The sequence below is a fragment of the Piliocolobus tephrosceles genome, chromosome 14 (assembly GCF_002776525.5).
Source record: "Piliocolobus tephrosceles isolate RC106 chromosome 14, ASM277652v3, whole genome shotgun sequence".
Lineage (NCBI taxonomy): Eukaryota > Metazoa > Chordata > Mammalia > Primates > Cercopithecidae > Piliocolobus > Piliocolobus tephrosceles.
Genome location: NC_045447.1, coordinates 84188110 through 84214793, shown reverse-complemented (window position 1 = coordinate 84214793; position 26684 = coordinate 84188110). Strand labels below are relative to the sequence as shown.

The window sequence follows — 26684 nt, the reverse complement described above, 5'->3', positions numbered from 1 at the left end:
GTACCTGGAAGTGAGGGGAAGAATGGAGCCAAGTTGGAAAACACACTTCATGATACTATCCCAGAGAACTTCCCCAACCTAGCAAGACAGGCCAACATTCAAATTCAGGAAATACAGAAAACACCACTAAGATACTCCATGAGCAGAGCAACATGAAGACACATAATCATCAGATTCTTCAAGGTTGAAATGAAAGAAAAATTGTTAAGGGCAGCCACAGAGAAAGGTCAGGTTTCTTAGAAAGGGAAGCCCATCAGACTAACAGCGGATCTCTCAGCAGAAACCCTACAAGCCAGAAGAGAGTGGGGGCCTGTATTCAACATTCTTAAAGAAAAGAATTTGCAATCAAGAATTTCATATCCAGCCAAACCAAGCTTCATAAGTGAAGGAGAAATAAAATCCTTTACAGACAAGCAAATGCTGAGGGATTCTGTTACCACCAGGCCTGCCCTACAAGAGATCCTGAAGGAAGCACTAAATATGGAAAGGAAAAACCAGTACCAGCCACTGCAAATACATACCAAATTATAAAGACCATTGACATTATGAAGAAACTACATCAACTAATGGCCAAAATAACCAGCTACCATCATAATGACAGAATCACATTCACACATAACAATATTAATCTTAAATGTAAATGGGCTGAATGCCCCAATTAAAAGACACAGACTGGCAAATTGGATAGAGTCAAGACTCATCAGTGTGCTGTATTCAGGAGACCCATCTCACATGCAAAGACACACATAGGCTCAAAATAAAAGGATGGAGGAATATTTACCAAGCAAATGCAAAGAAAAAAAAAGCAAGGGTTTGCAATCCTAGTCTCTGATAAAGCAGAATTTAAACCAACAATGATCAAAACAGACAAAGAAGGGCAGAAGGGCATTACATAATGGTAAAGGGATCAATTCAACAAGAAGAGCTAACTATTCTAAATATATATGTACTCAATACACGAGTACCCAGATTCATAAAGCAAGTTCTTAGAGATGTACAAAGAGACTTAGACTCACACACAATAATAGTGGAAGACTTTAACACCCCATTGTCAATATTAGACAGATCAATGAGACAGAAAATTAACAGGGATATCCAGGACTTGAACTCAGCTCTGGACCAAGTGGACCTAATAGATATCTACAGAACTCTCCACCCAAAATCAACAGAATATACATTCTTCTCAGCAACACATTGCACTTATTCTAAAATTGACCACATAATTGGAAGTAAAACACTCCTCAGTAAATGCAAAAGAACAGAAATCATAACAGTTTCTCAGACCACAGGGCAATCAAATTAGGACTCAGGAATCGGAAACCCACTCAAAACTGCACAACTACATGGAAACTGAACAACCTACTCCTGAATGACTACTGGGAAAATAACAAAATGAAGGCAGAAATAAAGATGTTTTTTGAAACCAATGAGAACAAAGACACAGCGTACCAGAGTCTCTGGGACACAACCAAAGCAGTGTTAGAGGGAAATTTATAGCACTAAATGCCCACAGGAGAAAGCAGGAAAGATCTAAAATCGACACCCTAACATCACAATTAAAAGAACTAGAGAAGCAAGAGGAAACAAATTCAAAAGCTAGAAGACAAGAAATAACTAAGATCACAGCAGAACTGAAGGAGATAGAGACATGAAAGACCCTTCAAGAAATCAATGAATCCAGGAGCTGGTTTTTAAAAAAATATCAACAAAATAAATAGACCACTAGCCAGACTAATAAAGAAGAAAAGAGAGAAGAATAAAATAGATGCAATAAAAAATGATAAAGGGGATATCACAACTGATTCTACAGAAATACAAACTGCCATCAGAGAATACTATAAACACCTCTACACAAATAAACTAGAAAATCTAGAAGAAATGGATAAATTCCTGGACACATACACCCTCCCAAGACTAAATCAGGAGGAAGTAGAATCCTTGAATAGACCAATAACAAGTTCTAAAATTGAGGCAGTAATTAATAGCCTACCAACCAAAAAAAGCCCAGGACCAGATGGATTCACAGCTGATTTCTACCAGAGGTACAAAGAGGAGCTGTTCCCATTCCTTCTGAAACTATTCCAAACAATAGAAAAAGAGAGACTCCTCCCTAACTCATTTTATGAGGCCAGCATCATTCTGACACCAAAACCTGGCAGACAAACAACAAAAAGAGAAAATTTCAGGCCAATGTCCCTGATGAGCATCGATGCAAAAATCCTCAATAAAATACTGACAAACCAAATCCAGCAGCACATCAAAAAGCCTATCCACCACAATCAAGTTAGCTTCATCCCTGGGACACAAGGCTGGTTTGACATATACAAATCAATAAATGTAATCTATCACATAAACAGAACCAGTGACAAAAACCATATGATTATCTCAATAGATGCAGAAAAGGCCTTCAATAATATTCAACACCCCTTCATGCTAAAAACTCTCAATAAACTAGGTGTTCATGTGAGATACCTCAAAATAATAAGAGCTATTTAAGACAAACCCACAGCCAATATCATACCAAATGGGCAAAAGCTGGAAGCATTCCCTTTGAAAACTGGCAAAGACAAGGATACCCTCTCTCACCATTCCTATTCAACATTGTATTGGAAGTTCTGGCCAGGGCAATCAGGCAAGAGAAAGAAATCAAAGGTACTCAGACAGGAAGAGAGGAAGTCAAATTGTCTGTTTATAGATGACATGATTATATATTTTAAAAACCCCATTGTCTCAGCCCCAAAACTCCTTAAGCTGATAATCAACTTGGGCAAAGTCTCAGGATACAAAATCCATATGCAAAAATCACAAGCATCCCTATACACCAATAATAGATAAGCAGAGAGCCAAATCATGACTGAACTTCCCATTCACAATTGCTGCAAAGAAAATAGAATACCTAAGAATACAACTTACAAGGGATGTGAAGGACCTCTTTAAAAAGAACTACAAACCGCTGCTCAAGAAAATAAGAGAGGACAAAAACAAATGGAAAAAAAATTCCATGCTTATCAATAGGAAGAATCAATATCATGAAAATGGCCATACTGCCCAAAGTAATTTATAGATTCAATGCTATTCCCATCAAGCTACCATTGACTTTCTTCACAGAGTTAGAAAAAAACTACTTTAAATTTCATATGGTACCAAAAGAGAGCCTGTATAGCCAAGACAATCTTAAGCAAAAAGAACAAAGCTGGAGGCATCACACTACCTGACTTCAAACTATACTACAAGCCTACAGTAACCAAAACAGCATGGTACTGATATCAAAACAGATATATACACCAATGAAACAGAACAGTGGCCTCAGAAATAACACCACACATCTACAACCATTTAATCTTCGACACACCTGATAAAAACAAGCAATGGGGAAAGGATTCCCTATGTAATAAGTGTTGCTGGGAAAACTGACTGGCCATATGCAGGAAACTGAAACTGGACCCCTTCTTTACACCTTATACAAAATTAACTCAAGTTGGATTAAAGACTTAAATGTAAAACCTAAAACCATAAAAACCGTGAAGAAAACCTAGGCAATACCATTCAGGACATAGGCATGGGCGAAGACTTCATGACTAAAACACCAAAAGCAATTGCAACAAAAGCCAAAATTGACAAATGGGATCTAATTAAACTAAAGAGCTGAAAGTGTCATCAGAGTATTCCTACAGACTAGGAGAAAATTTTTGCAATCTATCAATCTGACAAAGGTCTAATATCTACAATCTGCAATGAACTTAAACAAATTTACAAGAAAAAAAAACAAACCCATTGAAAAGTGGCTGAAGGATATGAACAGACACTTCTCAAAAGAAGACATTTATACGGCCAACAAACATATGAAAAAAAGCTCATCATTACTGGTCATTAGAGATGCAAATCAAAACCACAATGAGATACTATCTATCTCATGCCAGTTAGAATGGTGATCATTAAAAAGTCAGAAAACAACAGATGAGAGAGGATGTGGAAAAACAGGAATGCTTTTACACTGTTGGTGGGAGTGTAAATTAGTTCAACCATTGTGGAAGACCATGTGGCAACTCTTCAAGAATCTAGAACCAGAAATACCATTTGACCCAACAATCCCATTACTGGGCATATACCTAAAGGATTATAAATCATTCTGCTGTAAAGACACGAGCACACGTATGTTTATTGCAGCACTATTTACAATAGTAAAGACTTGGAACCAATCCAAATGCCCATCAATGATAGACTGGATAAAGAAAATGTGACATGTATACACCATGGAATACTATGCAGCCATAGAAATGAATGAGTTCATGTCCTTTGGAGGGACATGGATGAAGCTGGAAAGCATCATTCTCAGCAGACTAATACAGGAACAGAAAACCAAACACTGCATGTTCTCACTCATAAGTAGGAGTTGAACAATGAGAACACATGGACACAGGGAGGGGAGCATCACACACCAGTACCTGTTGGGGGGTAGGGGAAAAGGGAAGGGAGAGCATTAGAACAAATATCTAATGCCTGCAGGGCTTAAAACCTAGATGATGGGATGATAGGTGCAGCAAAGCACCATGGCACATGTATACCTATGTAACAAACCTGCATGTTCTGCACTTGCATCCCAGAATTTAATGTAAAAAAAAGAATATTTTATCCATTTATCCTTTTTTCTTGCATTTTCAGGTGTTTTATAGCCAGAGTGCACAGTGATCATTAGTGTATTTTTTTTTTTTTTTTTTGCTAGAAAAAGAGGTCTATAATTATTTTTCTTCATCTTTCTACACACTGTACCCATTCTGGGTGGAATTTTATAGGAGCATATATCTTCTGGCTAGGAGTTTGAAATGTAATATTTAGTTTTTGCACTAGATTTTAAGTTTTGTTTTTTCTTTCATTTGTAGAAACAAATGCCTTAGTTGTGTTCCTAATTTTGAGGGAATTTATGCCTCATTTTATTTATTTATTTTTTTGAGACCGAGTCTTGCTCTGTTGCCCAGGCTGGAGTGCAGTGGCATGATCTCAGCTCACTGCAAGCTCTGCCTCCCAGGTTCATGCCATTCTCCTGCCTCAGCCTCCCATGTAGCTGGGACTACAGGTGCCCGCCACCATGCCTGGCTATTTTTTTTTTTTTTTTTTTTTTTGTATTTTTAGTAGAGTTGGGGTTTCACCACATTAGCCAGAATGGTCTCAATATCCTGACCTGGTGATCCGCCCGCCTCGGCCTCCCAAAGTGCTGGGATTACAAGTGTGAGCCACCATGCCGGGCCCCACCTCATTTTAGTATTGATATGTTAGCTAGAGATAGATCTCCAATGTCTTAGGTAATTTTGATAAAGTTGGTGGGTACATTTAATTTTAAGTAAATACATTTTTTACAATAACATCTTAACCAATGTTTCCTATGATAAGTGTTCTTAGTCTGAAGGTTGTAAGTTGATAATCTTTGGAAATATTAAAACAAAACTTTCAATGTTGCACAAAAAAAGCCTGTATTTTAGACTCCACTTTGTTGGCCATCCTGGGTAACAATATTCTATATGCCAGCCTAGTCACTTACAGTTCTTCGAAAGCTGCCACACTGTTTAATGGCTCCATACTTCACACCAGCCATTCCCTCATCCTGGAATGCTTCCTTCCTCCCTACCATTCTTGATGAACTCACACTCATCCTTTAAGATATCCACAAGGAGAGCTTGCTGTGTGGTTTCATTATCTCTAGGACTTAACCCTTATTACTTATTACAACTCTGGGGCAATTATTTGATGTATAATGCATAGTGAGTATTCAGGAAATATGGAATAGAACAAGATCCTAGGGATCCTGGACTATATACTATTTCTGATTGCTCTCAGTTACAAGAGGTTTAATTCTTATATACATGTAGCTTCTGATGCTGGTGATTTTAACAAATAAGTGCATGTTTTAGAGGAACCTTCATTTGTTTATGCATTAATGTTTGAATGGGTAACTGCCATGATTTGGATGGCAACTCCAAAACTCGTGAGTTGGAAACTTGATTCCCCAGTGCAGCGGTGTTGAAAGGAAGGGCCTAATGGGAGATGTTTGGGTCATGGGGGCACTGCCCTTATTAATGGATTAATGCCATTATCATGGGAGTAGGTTCCTTATTAAAGTATGAGTTTGGTTCCCTCTTTCTCTTTCCCTCACCCTCTCTCTGCCCCTTCCACCATGGGATGATGTAGCAAGAAGGCTCTCACTAGATGTCAGAACCTTGATCTTAGACTTTCCAGCCCCCAGAACTGTAAGGATGTAAGTTTACGTTCCATATAAATTACTCAATCTCAGGCATTCTGTTATAGCAGCACAAAATGGATTGAGACAATAACCCTTGTCACATTGCAATCTGAGTGCCAATACATCAGCCACATCGAGCTCACACCATTAGAGGCTAGGACAAAGGAAAACCACTCCTTTGTGGCGTTTAGGATACATCATAAGTGTGTGGGCTACACCCTGGGGTTACACATACAACATTGTTGTACAGACACTAGAAATAGATCAGAAAAAGTTTAGATGTTTTCTGCTGGATCAATTTCTAGGAATGTTCCAAAATACCAATCATTGTATTTTCTAGAAGAAGATGCTCTGCTTTGGTGTGAAGGGTCTTTGGTTTAGAAAAACTGTGCTTTTCATGTGTAAGTGGTCACAGCTGTTCCAGGTCATGTGTGGTCTCTTAGTAGCATGTAGGTTCGGAAACCCTAGTGAGGCAGTGTAGGCAGAATATATAGCCATTAGAACCCAAACAAATGTGAGATTAAGTCTCTGCTCTACGAGTTACTACTGTGCGGCCCTGGAAAGGCACTTAACTTCCCTAAGCTTCAGCTTCCTCCTCTGAAACATGGGAACTTTCACTTACCTTACAGGTTGTAGAAAGAATGTTGAGATTCCCAGCACAGTGCCTACATATGGCAAATATCCAATATAGTAGTGCCCCCTTTATCTATGTTTTTGCTTTCCATGGTTTCGGTTACCCACAGTCAGCTGTGGCCCAAAAATATTAAATGGAAAATTCCAGAAATAAACAGTTCATCGGTTTTAAACTATGTACTGTTGTGAGTAGCATGATGAGATCTTCCACTGTTCCACTCTGTCCCGAGCAGGACACAAATCATCTCTTTGTCCAATGTGTCCATGCATCTACACTCTCTGCCTGTGAGTCACTTAGTAGCCATCTTGGTTATCAGATTGACTGTCACGGTATCACAGTTCTTGTGTCCAAGTAACCTTTATTTTACTTAATGACGGCCCCAAAGTGCAAGAGTAGCGATGCTGACAATTTAGATACGGCAAAGAGAAGCCATAAAGTGCTTCAAGTGAAAAGGTGAAAGGTTGTGACTTAACAAGGAAAGGAAAAATCTGAGGTTGCTAAGATCTACAGTAAGAACAAATCTTCTGTCTGTGAAATTGATAATATATTGTAGTTATTCTGTTATTGGTCATTTTTAGTGTGTGCATAATTTATAGATTAAACTTTATTATAGGTATGTGTGTATGGGAAAAAATATATTGTATGTAGGGTTTAATACTGCTTTTGGTTTCAGGCATCCACTAGACATCTAGGAACATATGCCCTGCAGATAAGGGGGAACTACTGTAAATAATCACTGATATTATATTTCCCTAGAAAATCAGTTATTGAAGTAATTTCAGGAACAAGAACAAAACACCTTCAACCTAATGCTATATTTGTAGGTACCCTGGGCACAGTTTAGCAAAACTTGTTTTTCTTATTTACATAGTTGTACGTGGGAATAAAAAGATATAAGTGGTAAAAGATTTAGTTAGAAAAGTGGAAGCTGTCTTGAGAAATTTTTGAAAATCTATATTGAAGCAAATGAAATAGAGAATAAAAGAAGGCAGACCCTAGAAAAAATTTACTTTAAAAATCAGAATTTTCTATGTTGTGCACCAGAGAATTTTATTTAATGTGTCAAATATTCACTCAAAATAAATGTTGAACACACTAAGTTTATGCATTCAAATTTTTCCACAATATATTCATATAACAACATGCATTCAATTTTTGCTCTGAAGTTTCACCCGATGCAGCTGAAGCATCTTTCAATGTTTTTAAGAAGACAAAGCAAACACAACCACATTATTTTCTTCAGACAAAGCAATACTGTGTTAGCTAAAGTGTGTCCACATAACCCAGAAATAATGTAAATATAGGAGTAGAACTAGGAGCAATTTAATATCTACTATATGTGCTTTTGTTAGATTTTCATAGAGTGTGTATTTATGAGGAGAAGGTAGGACATGGTCTACCAGTCAAGCAAGCTCACTTATCATATTTACATGAGGAGCAGGACAGGTCTTGGTTGTCAGTCATTTAACTTAAGAGTTTACCCTGTTCCTTCAATGTTCAACCCATTGCCCTAAATCCTGGGAGTGGGTTCAATTGTGTCTTCTCAAAAGAGGTATGTTGAAACCCTAACCCATGTACTAGAATGTGACTGTATTTGGAGACAGAACCTTTTAGGAGTTAATTAAGTCAAAATGAGACTGTTAGAGTGGGCTATAATTCATTATGACTGGTGAACTTATACGAAGATACATATTAGGGGTGCACTGGCACAGAGGAAAGGCCACGTGAAGCAAGAACGCAGCCATCTGCAAGCCAAGGAGAGAAATTTCAGAAGGAACCAACCCTACCGACATCTTGATCTTGGACTTCAGCCTCCAGAGCTGTGAGAAAATAAATTTCTATTGTTTAAGCCACCCAGTCTGGGATATTTTGTTATGGCAGCCCTGGCAAACTATAGTAGTTCCCCTTTATCCTTGAGGGATATGTTCTAAGATCCTTGGCAGATGCCTGAAACTCCTGATACTACTGAACCCTATGTATACTATGAATTTTTTCCTATACGTACATACTTATGATTAAGTTTAATTTATAAATTAGGCCCAGTAAGAGATTAACAATAAGGAATAATAAAATAAGACAGTTATAACAGTATGCTAGCATCACTACCCTTACACTTTGCCATTTTTCAGTAGAATAAGGGTTTCTCGAACACAAGCGAGGTTTTATCAGGCTACTCAGAACATTGCTCTTTCTTTTATACTCATCTAATCCACCATGAAATTCTGTGGCTTGGCTTTCAAAGTATATCCAGGATTTGACCACTTATCATCACCCTCATTGCTACTACACAGTTCAATCTATAGTTGCTGGTCAAATGTGCCATCATAGTCAAATCCACTATCATAGTCAAATTTACCATCATAGTTCACCTGGGTTCTGTGCAGTAGCCTCTAACAGGGCTCTCTGATTTCACCCTTGCTTCGTTTCCACCCCCAGTCTTTCCTCAACATAGTAGCCGAGCAATCCTTATAAAACTAAATCAGATCACTTCTCTCCTAAGTTCAACACTCTCCAATGACTTTCCATTTGAGGTAAAGTGAAATCCAAAGTCCTGGCTGGGCACGGTGGCTCATGCCTGCAATCCCAGCACTTTGGGAGGCCAAGGTGGATGGATCACCTGAGATCAGGAGTTCAAGACCAGTCTGACCAACATGGTGAAACCCTGTCTCTACGAAAAAATACAGAAATTAATGGGCATGGTGGCAGACACATGCAATCCCAGCTACTCGGGAGGCTGAGGCAGGGAGAATTGCTTGAACCTGGGAGGTGGAAGTTGCAGTGAGCTGAGATCACGCCACTGCACTCCAGCCTGGGCGACACAGCAAGACTGTATCTCAAAAAAAAAAAAAAAAAAAAAAAAAACCCGAAGTCCTTCTAATTAATTACAAGGTCATCCATGAACTGGCCTACCATTATTACTCTGGTACATTTCCTAGCACTCTCTCCCTAGCTCACTACACTATAGCTAAAGCAGCCGCCTTGCTGTTCTTAGGACAAACTGAGCATGCTTTCACTTATGGGGCTTTGGACTGGCTGTCTCCTCTACCTGAACATTGCTTTCCAGATATGCTCTTAGTGAGCTACCTCAACTCTTTACAAGGTTACCTTCTCAATGGGCTTCGTTGTGACTCTTCTATTTACATTAGTTAACTCTACCCACATTCTCCTCTTGATTCCCTAACTCCCTCACCTGCTCCATTTTTATTTCTGTAGCAATTACTGCCTTTTAAAATACTGCATAATTACAATTAAGCTTAATATTTCTCCTCTGTCTCCTCTACTAGAAGTTCCATGAGGGTGAATGCTTGTCTGTTTTGTTCATCTGTGTTTCACAAGTTTCTAAAACAGTACCTGGCACATAGTAGACACTCAATAGATACTTGCTGAATGAAGGAATAAATGAATAATAGAGCAATAATTAATTGTCATATGCCAGGTCTTATTGTAAGTATGTTTTATATCTTGTTTCATTTAAACCTCACCACAGTCTGTGAGGTAGGTATTAATTATTCTTAATACAAAGATAAAGAAAATGGGCTTAGAAAGGTTAAAGGTAGAACTGAGATTTGAACCCAGGCAGTCTAATCCCAAAGCCTCTCAGTTTTTAAATTCAACCACCCTATGAAGTTAGGAAAATAGGTAAGTGGTTATGATTATTCTCATTTTCTAGATGACAGAACTGAGACTTAGAGATTTTAAGTAACTTTCTCAAGGTGAATGGGAACCTTAGGTTGTCCTGATGCCCTAAGTTCATGGGTTTGTTATAACCTGGCCTGGTGTCTTTCCTTGCCCTTTACAGGGACTCCTTCCCTTCAGTGGTCACTATTTTTCTGTGTCTTCTCTTCCATGTCTAAGGCATTCCACAGTCTTTGTTAACCACAGAATTCCCTGTAGTAGTCTACCACAACATAGTTCTCTTTGGTTGTACCTCTTTTCTTAGATCTCTTACTGCTATCCCTGACAAAAGGAAGAAAAACTATCAACCTTCTCTCAAGAAAAATACACATACACATAACATCTAGACCACAATAGGCTCTAGCTAAAATTGATTAATTCTTTTCTTCAATCCTCTTGCAATAAAAAGATACCTTTCTACCATCCCATTTTCTGAGGTCTCACTAATTAATTGGTTAGTTATTATTAAATGTGTCAGTGAAGGCTTATAGATTCATTTATTCATTTTTGCATTCATTCATTCATTCACTCCATAGGCATTTTTGAGCACCTATTGTATATAAGGCAGAATACTAACTTTTGTGGGGAATCAAAAATGACCTTTGTAGTACTATGCCCTCAAGACATTTCTAATCAGAGCTGGTGAGATTCAGTTTGGGTATTTTTGTCTGAGTTTTCGCTTTCCACTAGATTCATTTTTGAAAGGTCATGAGACTGTAGTTGCTACAGCCACTGTGTTGCCATGACAGGAGATCCTGTCTAGATTGGAGCAAACCCAGAAAAAACAGCTCAAAGAGGTAGAAAGAGAGACAGAGAGAGAAACTGGCTCCTGAGGACACAGTTTTAATCCCTGCATCAAGCTGTGCCTGAAGCTAACCCCACAGTAGTCTCTTTCCGTAACAAAGTCCAAAAAAGGATTTTCTTTTCACTTAAGTCAGTTTGAGTTGTATTTTCTGTTATAAGCTTTTAGAATAGTCCTAATACATGTAGGCCTTTCTAGTTATATTTTTAACATCCTGATATCTTTCCAGAGATAGCTTCACACACAAGGAGCCACCTTATCATCCTTCACTCAGTGCTGAAAGTGAGCATCTGGTCTGCCTTTGGGCCAATGCTAAATCTCTTCAACAGCATCCTTTACCAAAGCAACATTGTCCCAGAATCTGCTGAAGCAGCAAGAAAAAAGAGGTCAGCAGTAGGACCAAGCCACCTATCTTCTTAGTTAGGCAGGAGTGCATCACTATTGAGGCCAAATGGACACTTACTAGAGCAAGGTGGCTGGAAACAACTGTTCTAGGAAGAACCCAAGGAAAAATTTCCAGGAACAGAAAACATATGTGGGTTGTATTCTGTAGTATAAGTACTAAGGGAAGGGGGTGGTCTCAGAGGGTTAGCCAGTAGTACATTGCCAGAAATGGTAAGATGCAGAGGCTCCTGAAAGAGCCAGCATTTAGACATCTGTCATAACAAAGGACATTCAGTAGCTAAGAGGTCATTTTAAATAGCACCAAATATTTTTTAAAGTTCCTATCTTTTAATCCCTCTTCCACCTTCCCTGATTAAAACATCATAAAGATGAGGGGCAGGAGAGGAGGTGAAACAAAGAAAATGAAAGAATAGACAGTTCCTTCCTTTATCCTTCCCAACTATGAGTCAGACCCAAGCTGAGGGAAAAAGAGAAGATTCAGTTCAATGAGAAATGGAATTTTTGATTTCAACTGGACTTTTGACATACCTGAATATCTAATTGTTCTAATATCTCAACAGGACTGGGAAGCTAAGGGATTTGCCAAGGCATGGGAAAAAGAGAATCTTTATGTTTGAAGAGTGATAGAAAAAATAAAGCTGTTCATTATTACATTCTACCATGTTTAGCCAATTAAACAAACAGGTTTTACTGGAGGTGGTTCTGTGGTATTCTACAGGCTTATCTTGAGTTAGACCAAGCTTGTCCAAACTGCAGCCCACACATGTGACCCAGAACAGCTTTGAATATGGCCTAACACAAATTTGTAAACTTTCTTAAAACATCAGAATTTTTTTTGCAATTTTTTTTTTTTTATTTTTTAGCTCATCAGCTATCATTAGTGTTAGTGTATTTTATGTGTGACCCAAGACAATTCTTCTTCCAATGTGGCCCAGAGAAGCCAAAAGATTGAATACCCTGAGTTAGACCATAAGAAACAGCACAATGCAAATTACCCTCATATTTACTATCGTAGTGGTTTCTCTAGAAGAATTCATGAGGAAGTATCTCTATGAGCTTAGTATCAGGAGTAGTTCTGCTTCTCTGGACCAAGTGTTGTGCTTTTATTCAGTTAGTATACCACATGAAACGGGCGTGTGAGTGAGAAAGATCCATTCTATGGAAGGTACTTTATTTATTTATTATTCATTATTTTTTGAGACAGGGCCTTGCTCTGTCACCCAAACTGGGTGCAATGGCATGAACATGGCTCACTGTAGCCCTGACCCCTGGGCTCAAGCATTCCTCCCACCTCAGCCTTCCAAGTAGCTGTGACCACAGGTGCACGCCACCACAACTGGCTATATTAAAAAAAAAAAAAAAATTTGTTGAGATAGAGTCTCACTATGTTGTCTAGGCTGGTCTTGAACTCCCGGGCTCAAGTAATCCTCTCACCTTGGCCTCCCAAAGTGCTGGGATTATAGGAGTGAGCCACCACACATGGCCTACAGGACATATTTTGTCACTGACAATGTTTACGATTGCTGATACATGTTGGTAATATGAAGCAGATCAACTCTTACTCTGTTTTATTGCAAGTTGTACATTTTCTACAGAAAATGCACCCCATCATTGCCTACAACCCACCCACGTAGACTACTCATTCTGTGAATCATGTTTTATGGATGAGTTTTGGCTACTGAAAGCTTAGAGTCAAACCTGTATGCCTCTTCCTTTGTCTACCAGTACATTTTGTATATTAGGCCTCGGCCCTGGCTCCTATTTAGATTACCATTTTCCCCCTACTTTGTCCCTCTCTTTGACCTTTTAACTTCTTTTCTTTGTGTGCATAACTTTATAAGCCCTGTTAGATCCTTGTTGCAGCAATGTACATAAGCAGTGTAATAAACAGAAAGGATGAGATTCAATGCACATATCGAATCATCCTGTGTGTGTAGAATCACAAGTGCATTTCATTCTAGACACAAGACATAATTTTATACATTTCAAAATGTAGTAAATGATTCCTAGAATGCTATTTTAGAAACTTTCCTTAGGAAACAGCACCACGTGGCATAACTCACCTACCCCAGTAGTGTGATCTCCCTTTGGTCCTGTGTAGGAAGTGGGAGTTTCTCCCCTCCTCCTGTGCCAGCTGCTCCGGTTTCTTTTTTCCTGAGTGAATGTACATTCATCTTGCTCGAAAGTACACTCTCCAGGTGGTGGTAGAAGTTTCTCTGCAAGAAAATAGCAGGTGTTGGAATTGCTAAGACTCTTTCAGTGACTCTGTGTTGCTATCAGCCCACTCTGCATGTATGAATGTTGTCTGGCCATATGCCATGCAATGGAGAGGCAGCCCCCACTGGCAGCCCACCTACACGGAGCCATTGCTTCCAGCTAGAGCCTGCACTCCACTGAGGGTCCTACCATAGACGTAGAGAACAATCAGATATACAGATCTAAAATACTGGGCTACTTTGAGAAAAAACTTTCTCTAACTTGTGAATTTGTGTGAATTTCTTTTCATAAAGCTCTGGAAATTAGAGGTATATTGCCTTCATGAAAATATGGAAAATAATAAAATGGCATAATGCGGGTACTTTCTTCAGAAATCCTGGATGAGTGAAGGGTATCCTCATAACAACTCCACGGTTGCTTTGGAGGTGGGGGAGAATGTGAGAGTGCTAAATGGACTCCTGGAGGCATAGCTGTGTGGAACAAATGACTTCATTTCTCTGTGCCTTAGAGTTCTTATCTGTAATGTGGGAATATTGATGGTAGTCACTTCGTGGGTCTGTGAGGATTAAATGAGATGGTATGTGTAAAGCGATAATTTTGAATGTGACATTCTCAATAATCAAATTTTAGAACTTATTTTGCCACCCAGAAGTTTATTTTCCTTTTCCCAAATCCATTGTTTATGTCTTTGAATGCTATCTCCAATACGTTCATAATTATTAGAATGGTGCTTCCTCCCAATTTATTGGGGACTTCTCTGACTAAACTTGGTTGTACCTCCCTACATCCAGATTCTTAGCAAATTTTTCTAATAAATGGCTTGTTTCATATGTCTCTTTTGTGATCATTGTTTTACTTCATTTTATTTTACATACAGTACTAGTTAATGAAACCTCATTCTCTTATGCCTTGAGTGGAACGATTTTTACCTGGGTTGTCCTTGCAGTGCCTGGCAAATCAAGGGACTAAGAACAAATTGTCTTTTAATTAAATAAACATGGAGATTATTCTCCAGTGCCAGACTGATACCACCATTTGCCTGTGTATTAAATAAATGGATGTCCTATGATGTAGGATGCAATGGGAATTAGCAAATACAGACTGATGATTGGGATTGAGTTATGCATCATTTTCTCATTAGACATAATATATGACACATAGCTAGCTACCATGACTTTATTTTGCTACTATCATCATTGCTTGATCTATTGTTCCACTGTCATTTAATTCACTTAGAAAATGTTTATTAAAATTTTAAAAGTATATGCTTAGCAAATATCTGTGAAATAAGAATTTCATCAATATTGCTTGAAAATCTACATTCATGTAAGATAACAAAAACAACAGTAATAGTAATAATTATAGTAGAAGATATTTGCTTTTAAAGCACTGTTTTGTGCCAGGTCTTATGCTAGGAAAATGTGTATGTATTATTCCCAATATTCAGGTAGATATCACTAGCTCCCTTCCAAATGAGGATAAAGGGGTTAAGTCACATGCACAAAGACATGTATTACATTGGAATCATCATTTCTAAATTTCAAAGCCTGCTACACAGCTCTGCAGGAGACACTTTGTCAACAAAAGCAAAGGATGGACTAGCACAGATGAAATGTATGTGGTTCTCAGTGATACAGGAAATGTATGTAGAGACCAAAGAGACAGAGAGCTGAAATGATTGCTGTCTTACCTGAAGATGAGCAGCTTCCCAATTGTATTGTAATGTCATCCAGGGCTACAAGCCCACAGTCCCAGAAACTTTTGCATAGGCTCATGAAAACCACCTGAAATTCATAAAAATAAAGCCAGGAATTCTATTAACTGAAAACTGGAAACTCTTAACAACCTGGGATTCACTTAGCATAGCAGACGAGCATAAGCAAACTACAAACAGCTCTTCATCGTCTGTATGAACAACAGAACACAGTGGCAAGAAGAATGGTTACCATCTGCATAAAACCCTGGAATTACTTTTATTATTATTATTAATTTTTGAGATGGAGTCTCGCTCTGTCGCCAAGGCTGGAGTGCAGTGGGGTGATCTCGGCTCATTGCAATCTCTGCCTACTGGATTCAAGTGATTCTCCTGCTTCAACCTCCTGAGGAGCTGGGATTACAGACACCTGTCACCACACCCAGCTAATTTTTGTATTTTTAGTAGAGATGGGGTTTCACCATGTTGGCCAGGCTGGTCTCAAACTCCTGACCTCAGGTGATCTGCCCGCGTTGGACTCCCAAAGTGCTGGAATTACATGTGTGAGCCTCCACACCCGGTCTAGAATTACTTATATATTTGAGCAGAGTATAATGATATATTGTGCATACTAATGCTGAAATCAGTGGCATTTCATAAAGAATTGACAGGAATAATGAGGAAAGCAAGAAGTCAACTGCGTGACAGAGAAAAACCTGTCAGGTTTTAAACATTTTCCCCAGATAATCCACAAAGTGCATATAGACTTGATGGTTTTCTGAGCATTTTTCAAACATTTCCAGTACAAACACTATTGATTTTTTGGAAATGACTTTCTGGCAACATGCTTCATTCACATTGTGAACAAAGTCATGATGATTTGCCATCTGGAGGCTTATGTTCCATTTCCAAAGACAATGATCTGTGTTCCCAGTTGGTGTCACTAATAAAAGCCCTAAATGCAGTTATTTTATCAGTCCAAACATTTTTATTGTTGTGCGTGAAGGAAAAACAAATCCATACCATAAATTATTAAATGTACTGTTCCAGAGAAAGACAGAAAAGTCTTGGATTTCTTTCCATTAGGCAAATTTTAAAGGCTGCTTTTCATATATAGGATGAGCTAAGAGACCTTTTAAAAACATTTGTATTAGATTTTCACTGTACTTGTGGTTTACAAAGCTGCTTTGAATATATCACAACGTTTAAGTAGCACAAGCTCATTTAGTCCATGTTCAATCAATCCCTCAATTACAAATTTAATTCAAACAAAGGATGATATAACAAAAGTTAAAACCCAACTTACAAATAATGAGAACACTTGATTTTTTTAGGCTCTAGTTTAAAATGTTATGTCTTAAATTTATTATTTTTTCAGTAGGGTTCTTTTGCTTTTTGATGATCAGATTCATTAGAATGTAGAATTTTTTAAAAAAGAAATGTAAAGATCATGTGACAGCTTACCAGTATGCAAAATATAAAATGTCTTAATCCAAGACCTTCTGGATAATTACTAATTGTAAGATGTGTGAAGGTTTACCTGCACTGTATTCATATTGCTTTAAATTATAAAAAGGATAGTTTGGACTTGTCACAATGTATAACTATGTGTATATACGATGTATAGCTGTGTATATATACAAAGAGCAAAACAAAACAGGTGAAATTTTTTTCTCATTTACTTCTGTTAATTTTCTCATGTTTATAGATTCTAGAGATGATCTGAACATGTGAAATATTTTACTTGCAGAGTTTACTACTGGGAACCTATTCCCTGTTTGTAAAGCAAAGTTCTGTGTCATCAGCCCTGAATGCAGTTATATTTTAGCAGCAACTTTTATTGTTACATGGGAAGGAATATTAATCCATCTCATAATTTACTGAATTAATTGTGGTGCAGAGAGAAGAGTCTTGGCTTTTTTTTTAATGGGGTGTTGGGGGGCGGCTTTAAAGTCTATTTTTCACAAGTATAGTAAACATGTACCTTTTTAAAATGAATATGTGGTAATGAAATGGTTCACCATCTAAATCATTACCTGCATAAAACTCAAACATTTGGCATGGTAACAGATTCTAAAGAAGAGAAATATTAACATGCTTTTGTATGTTTACTATAGCATTATTTTATAGTGACCATAAAACCATACAAGCAAGCAAACACCCAAAATTTTTAAAAGAGAGGAAATAAATGAACTATGGCACAATTATCTAAGAAACTGGCCACTGTCAGATCTGATAACTTGGGCATGTTATTTCACAGTACAGAAATATATTCCTCTCATGTTAAGTGAAAAAAACTAAATAAGACAAACGAATATCTAGTTCATCTAAAAATACATAGAAAAAGCCTGGAAATTTTACCAAATTTACAACAATTATGTTAGACTCATGAAATTATAGGCATTAAACAGAATTTCCCCCTTCTTTCTATGTTTATATGTGTGTGTGTGTATATATATACGTGTGTGTGTGTGTGTGTGTGTGTGTGTGTATTTTTTTGGGGGGAATGGAGTTTTACTCTTGTTGCCCAGGCTGGAGTGCAGTGATGCGATCTCAGCTCACTGCATCCTCTACCTCCTGGATTCAAGCAATTCTCCTGCCTCAGCCTCCCGAGTAACTGGGATTACAGCCATGTGCCACCACACCCGGCTAATTTTTGTATTTTTAGTAGAGATGGAGTTTTGCCATGTTGGCCAGGCTGGTCTCAAACACCTGACCTCAGGTCCTCCGCCTCCTCAGCCTCCCAAAGTGTTGGGATTATAGTCGTGAGCCACCGCACCCAGCCTCTATATTTATATTTGACACAAAGAAAAAGGAATCAGGATATTTACAATTAAGATGTGGAATAATCAGTTAGTCATTATTATTTCCTAGATGATCTTGTCTATTATGATAGCCACTAGGTACATGTGTCTATTAAAATTAAATTAAATTAAAAATTCATATATTCAGTCACACAAACCACAATTGAAAATGCTCAATAGCCACATGTAGCTCATGGTTAACTGAATTGGACACAGCAGGCATGCAGCATTTCCTTATTACAGAAAGTTTTATTGGATAGACTTCCCTGGCTCCTTTTGGATATTCCAAATACTTTGTGAATTGCCACAGTGGGTTGAAAGAAATGTTAAACATGTTTTGGACAATAGCAGGCGTCTAGGTTGTTCTACCTTAGCGCTTTTTCCACACTTAGAAACATTAGCCAGACCATGTGTTGTTCTGTCTGATAAAAGATCCCCAAGTCAGCTACTGACTAGGTTCAAACGATGGCCTCAAGCCCCAAATTTGGTTGGCAGTTGTCTGTCAGTATTCCAACACACAAAAGAAACACAACCAGGTCAGCCTGTTTGATCTAACACACTGGATTTTCCATCTGGCTGTTAGTAATGCTACTCATGTCAGCTCTTAGTTTGGGGCCGCTGTTTTACATTTTGTATGCTCCTTGAGGTGGAGAGGTTATTTTAGAGTAAGTAGTTGGTGACTAGACAAGCAGATGAGTGGGCCTGGGTGAGGCAGGACAAAGAATAAGTCAAACATCTTGTCCCGTTCTTAAGGAGTTACCCTCTGTGTCCAGTTAAGAACGTGACAAGAAGGGAATCAGTCATAGTCTAAATTATTGAAGGGATTAACCTCTTGTTTATTTATAGATCTTTCTTTAAAAACAGTGTTTATTTCATTTTAGGCAGTATTTCAAAGCAAGTGGAACATCTCTAAGACTGGAAAAAATCTTAGCTTAAATGTATATTAATATATAAGAGGGCACCATACCCTCTTAAATATTAAATATATTAAATATTAATATTAAATATAGGCATGAGCCAGCATGGCTCATGCATATAATCCCAGCACTTTGGGAGGGTGAGACAGTAGGATCACTTGAGGCCAGGAGTTCAAGATCAACCTGGGCAGCATAGAGAGGCTCCATCTCTACAAGAGAATTTTAAAAATTAGCTATGTGCACTTGTAGTCCAGCTACTTGAAAGACTGAGGTGGGAAGCTCTCTTGAACCCAGGAGTTGGAGGCTGCAGTGAACCATGATCATGCCACTGTACTCCAGCCTAGATGACAGAGTGAGACCCTGTCTCTAAAAAACAATTAATTAAAAAAAAGAGGGGGGGAAGAAGATGAGGGACCAAGTAAAGTGGTATCTCTTAGAAAGATATTCCTGATTTTATGCAAATCTCTTAGAAGTTAGAGACAAATTAAATTTATGTAAATCAATGTCTCCATCTACTGAAGATCCTAGTCCTTAGGTACTGATAATACTTTAAAATGTTTGTCTTGATGGAGAATATTCATAGCTGAAGAAATCTGCCTAGACTAACTGGAAACACAAACAGGCAGTGAATGGAGAGCTGTAAAAACATATTTGCAAAGAAATAATTTTAAGTACAGTCAAGGAAGGATCAACAATATTACTTAACTTACTCTCTATTGTACTAAAAATACATAGTATACATGCTTTTAAAAATCCACAACAGAGTATTGCTACCTCAGCACTACTGACGTTTTGGGCCAGATAATTCTGTTATGGAGTACTGCCCTATGCATTGTAGGATGTTTAGCAGCAACTGTAACCTCTACTCAGTAGATGCCAGCATCACTGCCAAGTTGTGACAATCAAAAACTTCTTCAGACATTGCCAGATGTCCACTGGGGGAAAAAATCTCCCTGAGAACCACTGGTCAAGAATAGTAGAAAACTGTTGTGTGGATTATAAAACCTAACTTACTAAATTCCTGTCATGTGCAGTCCTTGTGCTAGGCACTTTCAGAGCTGGATTTTTTTGTTATTGTTGTTGAGACAGACTCTCACTCTGTGCCCAGGCTGGAGTGCAGTGGTGTGATCTTAGCTCACTGCAACCCCTACCTCCTGGGCTCAAGTGATCCCCCTGCTTCAACCTCCCAAATAGTTGGGACTACAGGCATGCACCACCATACCCAGTTAATTTTTGTATTTTCGTAGAGACAGGGTTTCACCTTGTTGCCCAGGCTGGTCTTGAACTCCTGGGCTCTAGCGATCTGCCTGTCTCGGCCTCCCAGAGTGCTGGGATTACAGGATAAGTCACTGTGACCAGATCTGTTACCTAATTTTTGGATCCACTGTCAATTTCAACTCAGACCAAGACTGTTCTAAAAATGGACTAGATTTCGTTTTCTCTTCCTCTACACATCACCAGGTGGTTGTTTTAACAAGCAATGAAATATGGGCCAGGCGCAGGGGCTCACGCCTATAATCCCAGCACTTTGGGAGGCCAAGGCAGGCAGATCACTTGAGGTCAGGAGTTTGAAACCAGCCGGGCCAACATGGTGAAACCCTGTCTCTACATAAATACAAAAATTAGCTGGGCATGGTGGCTTATGCCTGTAGTCCCACCTACTCAGGAGGCTGAGGCAGGAGAGTCACTTGAACCCAGGAGGCAGAGGTTGCAGTGAGCCAGGATGGTGCCACTGCACTCCAGCGTATGTGACAGAGCAAGACACTGTCTCAAAAAAGAGAAAAGAAAAGAAAAAATGAAAGAAATATCCTCAAGCCCTGAAACAAAAGGTAAAGGAGCAGAAACGCAAGGCAGATGGACTAATACCCAAACTGAATAATCATCCCCTGGATTATCAAGGATTTATTGTTCCAATTTCCTGCTTTAGAAAACTGTGATTATTAAAGGGCAATAGAATCTCCTCTTTATTTTCATCTTTCTCCCTTTCAAAAAAACAATGATCTGCTCTCTAGAAACAACATCATGACAGACAGCAGAACCTAAAAGGTCACTGAGCAAATGCTCCTCATAGTATATAATTTTAAGTCTCTTCTAAAGTTTTTTTTTTTTTTTGAGGGGGGTGGTTGATTAGGTTTGCTGTGTGCAAATCCAGCTACAAGGTTGTGTTAGTCAAAGGGGCCAGACTGCCCCTAGGCCTGTCAAAGTCCATAAAAGTTCCTGATTAAAGTACCCACGAGTCCAGGTGCTGTGGCTCATGCCTGTAATCCCAACACTTTGGGAGGCCGAGGCAGGCAGATTGCTGCCAGTTCAAGACCAGCCTGAGCATCATGGCAAAACCCCCTCTCTACTAAAAGTACAAAAAATTAGTTGGGCAGGTGGCGCACACCTGTAGTTCCAGTGACTCAGGAGGCTGAGGTGGCAGGATCACCTCGGCCCGGGAGGTTGAAGCTGTAGTGAGTTGTGATCACACCACTGCACTCCAGCCTGGGTGACAGATTGAAATCCTATCTTAAAAAAAAAAAAAAAAAAAAAAGTACCCGGGAAAGAAAAAGTAGAGAATCAGGTATGTCGGGAATTCATGTTCTCAAACCAAATCAAGATAGGTTTTAAAATAATCAAGGTTATTGCTTTTCACTTTGTGAGTTGTTATATAGTTTAAGAACTACCAAATATAATGAATAGAATTTTGCCAGGAGGAGGTAATAAATTTCGTTGGGTGCTGTGAAATCAAATCAAATCAAATATTTGTTTTGTAGTTAAAAAGGATTGTTTGTGTTAAAGAACTAAACACTGGCTGTATTAAATGTTTTTTCACTGCCTTTTAGAGTGGATTCCATGGCCTGCTTGATAGACATGGTAGGCCAGGTTGTTGGGTTCATCCACCGTCTACTTTACCAATTGAATGGCCCCATTTAGGGCTATAATTAGCATGTAAATGATAGCTTCCAGAAATTGCCTTCTATATTTGGATAGAAACATTTCAGTCCTGTGCCAACAATATCATAACTTACCCGTGTTCACAAAATGAACCTAGTTAAGTTCTTGTTGTAAGTGGTAGACCTCAACAATTTCCCAGATGGTTTGATTTTGAGTTAAATTTAACTTTTCTTCTGATGAGGTTACAATATTTTGAAATCATTTGCACAGATAAATTTGGTTATGACAGCTACAGAGTTGGTGGCATAATTATTCACAAAATTACTATAATCCAGTCAGTGAAATTCCAGAGCCCTTCATTAAGATGCTATTGACACATCTGTAAGTTATACTATACGATGTAATTGCATTCATTTAACTGTTTGACAATAAGTTGTAATAGAGTTTTTAAAAAATTTCAATATTGAGATACTTGGCAAAATGGATGAAGTTATTACAAATCCCTCAAGACAGGCTAAGTGAAGCTTTATCTAGAAAAGTGTGAGGTTTTAGCATTCTTAGAACCCAGTACTGTTTTGAGAAATAGTTGCTAAATTGCAAAGGCATGCCTGCTGCAGATACTATATTTGGTCTTCATCTCCCACAAAAGGCAGAATGGCCATGTGTTTTTAAATAAGTTTTTAGCTGACCAATACTTTTTTTCTTAAAGGACCCATCTGGTTAGTTTTTTCTTTTTTAAAAGACCCATCTGATTTAATTCAACTTTTGGCTTTCACAAGCAGCAGAGATCAAGCAGCTTCCAGCTTTTCCCAGTGTGAAAGTCTTTCTGCTCCCAGGAGCCCTCAGGTCGGGGCTAGGGACCACCCTGTGATAGAATACAGGCCTGCAGCTGAACTTTTTCATTGCTATCTGGATGGTAAACATCCAAATCTCTCGACTCAAAGATTTCTGAAATCTGCTTTATTTTCTGATCTTTAGGCCACTGTAAGGGGAGGGGAGGTTCCAGAAGGGATCACAGAATCAGCCATTTTTTAGAATGAAGAACAGGCCCAGAGAGCCTGTGATAGCAGCTCACACAACAGCCAGTTGCAGACTCAGGTATGAAACATTACACCCCTTCCAGATCCCTGATAGAATGTATTTCATTACACAGCCCCCTTATTTTCCCTGTTTTGCTTGAGGTATCTTAAAATATGATTCTGAGAGACATGATGCCACTCCCTAATTAATAGCTTGGAACCAAACATTTCTTTGACCTGTGTTTACAACCAGCTTTCTGTCATTTTGCCTTACATTTGTTGATAGAGTATTTTGTTAACTCAGCACGGGAGCCTGACTCTTACATAGATTGGGGCTGATTTTCAGAACTAGCTAATGTCGAACCAGCCATAGTATCTCCTCCTCTCCACAGCAGCTCTTCCTTCACCTCAGCCACATCCTTCTCGCCCTTAGCTGAAGACATCACTGCCCTGCTCTGTACTGAAAATGTAGGCCCCCAAAAAAGAATGCTCACAGCTTCCCTGACATCTACATCTACACCCTCATCTTCACTTGTACCCATTTTCACTTCCCTCCCTTGTTTTGAGAGCAAAGTCTGTCTGATTACAAAGTTCATGTTCTTTTCATGGTGGGACAGAGAAGACTATTCCTACACAATTAATGTTGAAGATGCAAGTGGAAAGTAAATGAGAAAAGCCTCTGAAAAAAATGAATATTAGACAAAGCTAAGAGACATTTTTAATGTTTTAGTCTCTAATTCCACACCCTAATAATGAAGACATTATATTTCATTACCCCATAAAGCTTTCATTATCATTGAAGGAAAATAGGTGCAAATGCCTTCCTGATTTTTACATGTACTCCTCAAGAGGGCAGGGGACCGTCTGGTGACCTCTGTTTTTTTCTTTTTTTTGAGACAGGGTCCCACTCTGTTGCCTGGGCTAGAGTGCAGTGGCACAATCACAGCTCATTGCAACCTGTCCCTGCTGGATTCAAGGGATTCTCATGTCTCAGCCTCCTGAGTAGCTGGGATTACAGGCATGCACCACCATGCCTGGCTAATTTTTTTACTTTTAGTAGAGACAGGGTCCCACCATGTTGGCCAGCCTGGTCTTGAACTCCTGGCCTCAAGTGATCTGTCTGCCTCACTCTCCCAAAGTGCTGGGATTACAAGTGTGAGTCACTGTGCCCCGCCAGTCTGGTGATTTCTAATAGGTCTCCAGGCTGCCTGTGATTTTGTGTAAAAAAAAAAAATCAGTGCTGGGGTAAACATACAATGTGATTTCTCTCTGGCCCACCTTCCATAGGGAGTTCCCCTGGTCAAACACTTCCCTGACCAATGTAATGTAATAAAACATAAAGACCAATTTAACTGTCATGTCCAAGGATAGACATTATAATTGGAGTCATTGTTGTGGCTCACTTGGATGGAGTTACAAAAAGGTCAGTCCTACCAGAAGACAGATTTATAGAATGCAATTCACAAACAACAGAAAAGGAAGAATCTAGGTCTTCCTCTTGCCTCTCAAGGGCTCACTCTGCTCTAGATGAACCCCTCCTGAGCCTGAAGAAGACAGCAGGCACTTTTAGCAGTCCTCTGCTAATAAGAATGCTGACTTTGCCCTACCCACCTCTGAGACATAGAGACAATTAGCCTGATTTTCATTGATTCCCAAGCCAAAGTGTAGATCCATGAGGTGAAGAAGAGCTGCAGTTTAAAGCTTACATAACTCTTATCCCTTTTTAACCTATGCCACACTTATTTAACCAACTCCTAATAACAGACAATATGGTAGTTTCCACTTTCTCAGTATTACAAATATTACTGGAATGAATGATGATAGCTAAATCTTTGTGCATAACCATGATTATTTCCTTATGATAAATCCCTAGATGTAGAATTGTTATGTTATAAAGTATGCATGTTTGAGTGCTTTCTTTTTGATTCATGTAATTAAATTGTTATTAAAACATTGTGCCAATTTACCCTCATATAAGAGCACATGATAATCCTTATTTCCTTACATCCTCACCTTTCCAGGGTAATGTTGTGTGTGTGTGTGTGTGTGTGTGCGCGCGCGCGTGCGTGCGTGCATTATGCATGCACACATATATGTTTATATATATACATTTAGTCATACACTGCATAATGACATTTCAGTCAATGATGGACTGCATGTACAATGGTAGTTCCGTAAGATTATACTGCCATATTTTTACTGTACTTTTCTCTCTTTAGATATGTTTAGATACACAAATACTTACCATTGTGTTGTAACTCTTGACAGTATTTAATACAATAACATGCTGTATGAGTTTACAACCCAGGAGCAATAGGCTATTATCATACAGTCTAGGTGTGTAGTAGGCTATAACATCTAGGTTTGTATAAATATTATATGATGTCCTCTGAAGGACAAAATTGCTTGGAATGTATCCCTGTCATTAAGTGATACATGACCGTATATACATATATATGTACATTTGAATGAACTTATTCAATTATCAATTTAAAAATTTGTCACTTTAGAAAACATTAGTATGTGTGTATATATATATATATATATTACATATATTGAAAAATAAATCTTTCACTTAGACCAGAAAACATTTATATGTATATATGTACATATTATATATATTTAAAAGTAAATCTTTCACTTTAGACCCAAATATACATATATGTATATATATAAATGGGTATATTTATACATGCATCTAAAGTGAAAGATTTTTTAATTAATAAATTGAACAATACAAACTATACAGTATAAATACAGCAATTAATATAAACATCACACTCCAGGGTATTATGTTTTTGAAATATTTTGATAGACAAATGTATTCTTTCATTACTTTTCAGATTTCTTTTGCTGGGTGTGGTGGCTGATGCTTGTAAAGCACTTTGGGAGGCCATACATGAGTGGATCGCTTGAGCCCAGGGATTTGAGACAAGCTGGGTAATAGTGAGACCCCATTTCTACAAAAAATGCAAAAATTAGCTGTACATGATGGTGCACACCTGTAGTTGCAGCTACTTGGGAGGCTGAGGTGGGAGGATCACCTGACCTTGCGGAGGTCAAGGTTGCAGTGAACTATGATCACACCACTGCACTCCAGCCGGGGTGACAGAGTAAGACCCTGTCTAAAAACATAATGTCTTTTATTATAATGAGGTTGGATATATTTGTGCATTTATTTTCTGGTTATATTTCTTTTTTTCTGATTTGCTTGTATATATCCTATCCATTTTCCTATTGCTTAGTTTACCTTTTGCTTATTAATTCATTAGATTTATATATTTATTTTAAATGTATTAAGACTTTGTTGCATATGTTGCAACCTTTTTTTCCCCCTCTGGCTTGACATTTGCCTTTCAGATTTGTTTATGTGGCATTCCTCATTTGAAGAATAAAGCAGAACCAA

The 26684-nt window shown here is 38.4% G+C and overlaps 1 protein-coding gene across 1 annotated transcript in view; it reads right to left on the bottom strand.

The window, feature by feature from the left end:
• The window catches only part of MAMDC2 (MAM domain containing 2), a 179320-nt gene that overhangs the window by 40283 nt on the left and 112353 nt on the right, over positions 1–26684 (bottom strand). Inside the window, exons 10-11 of the mRNA XM_023213254.2 lie at positions 15659–15752; positions 13815–13967 (exon numbers count right to left, since the gene is read on the bottom strand). Of these exons, the coding sequence (XP_023069022.1) occupies positions 13815–13967; positions 15659–15752 (247 nt within the window). The remainder of the gene's footprint in view (positions 1–13814; positions 13968–15658; positions 15753–26684) is intronic.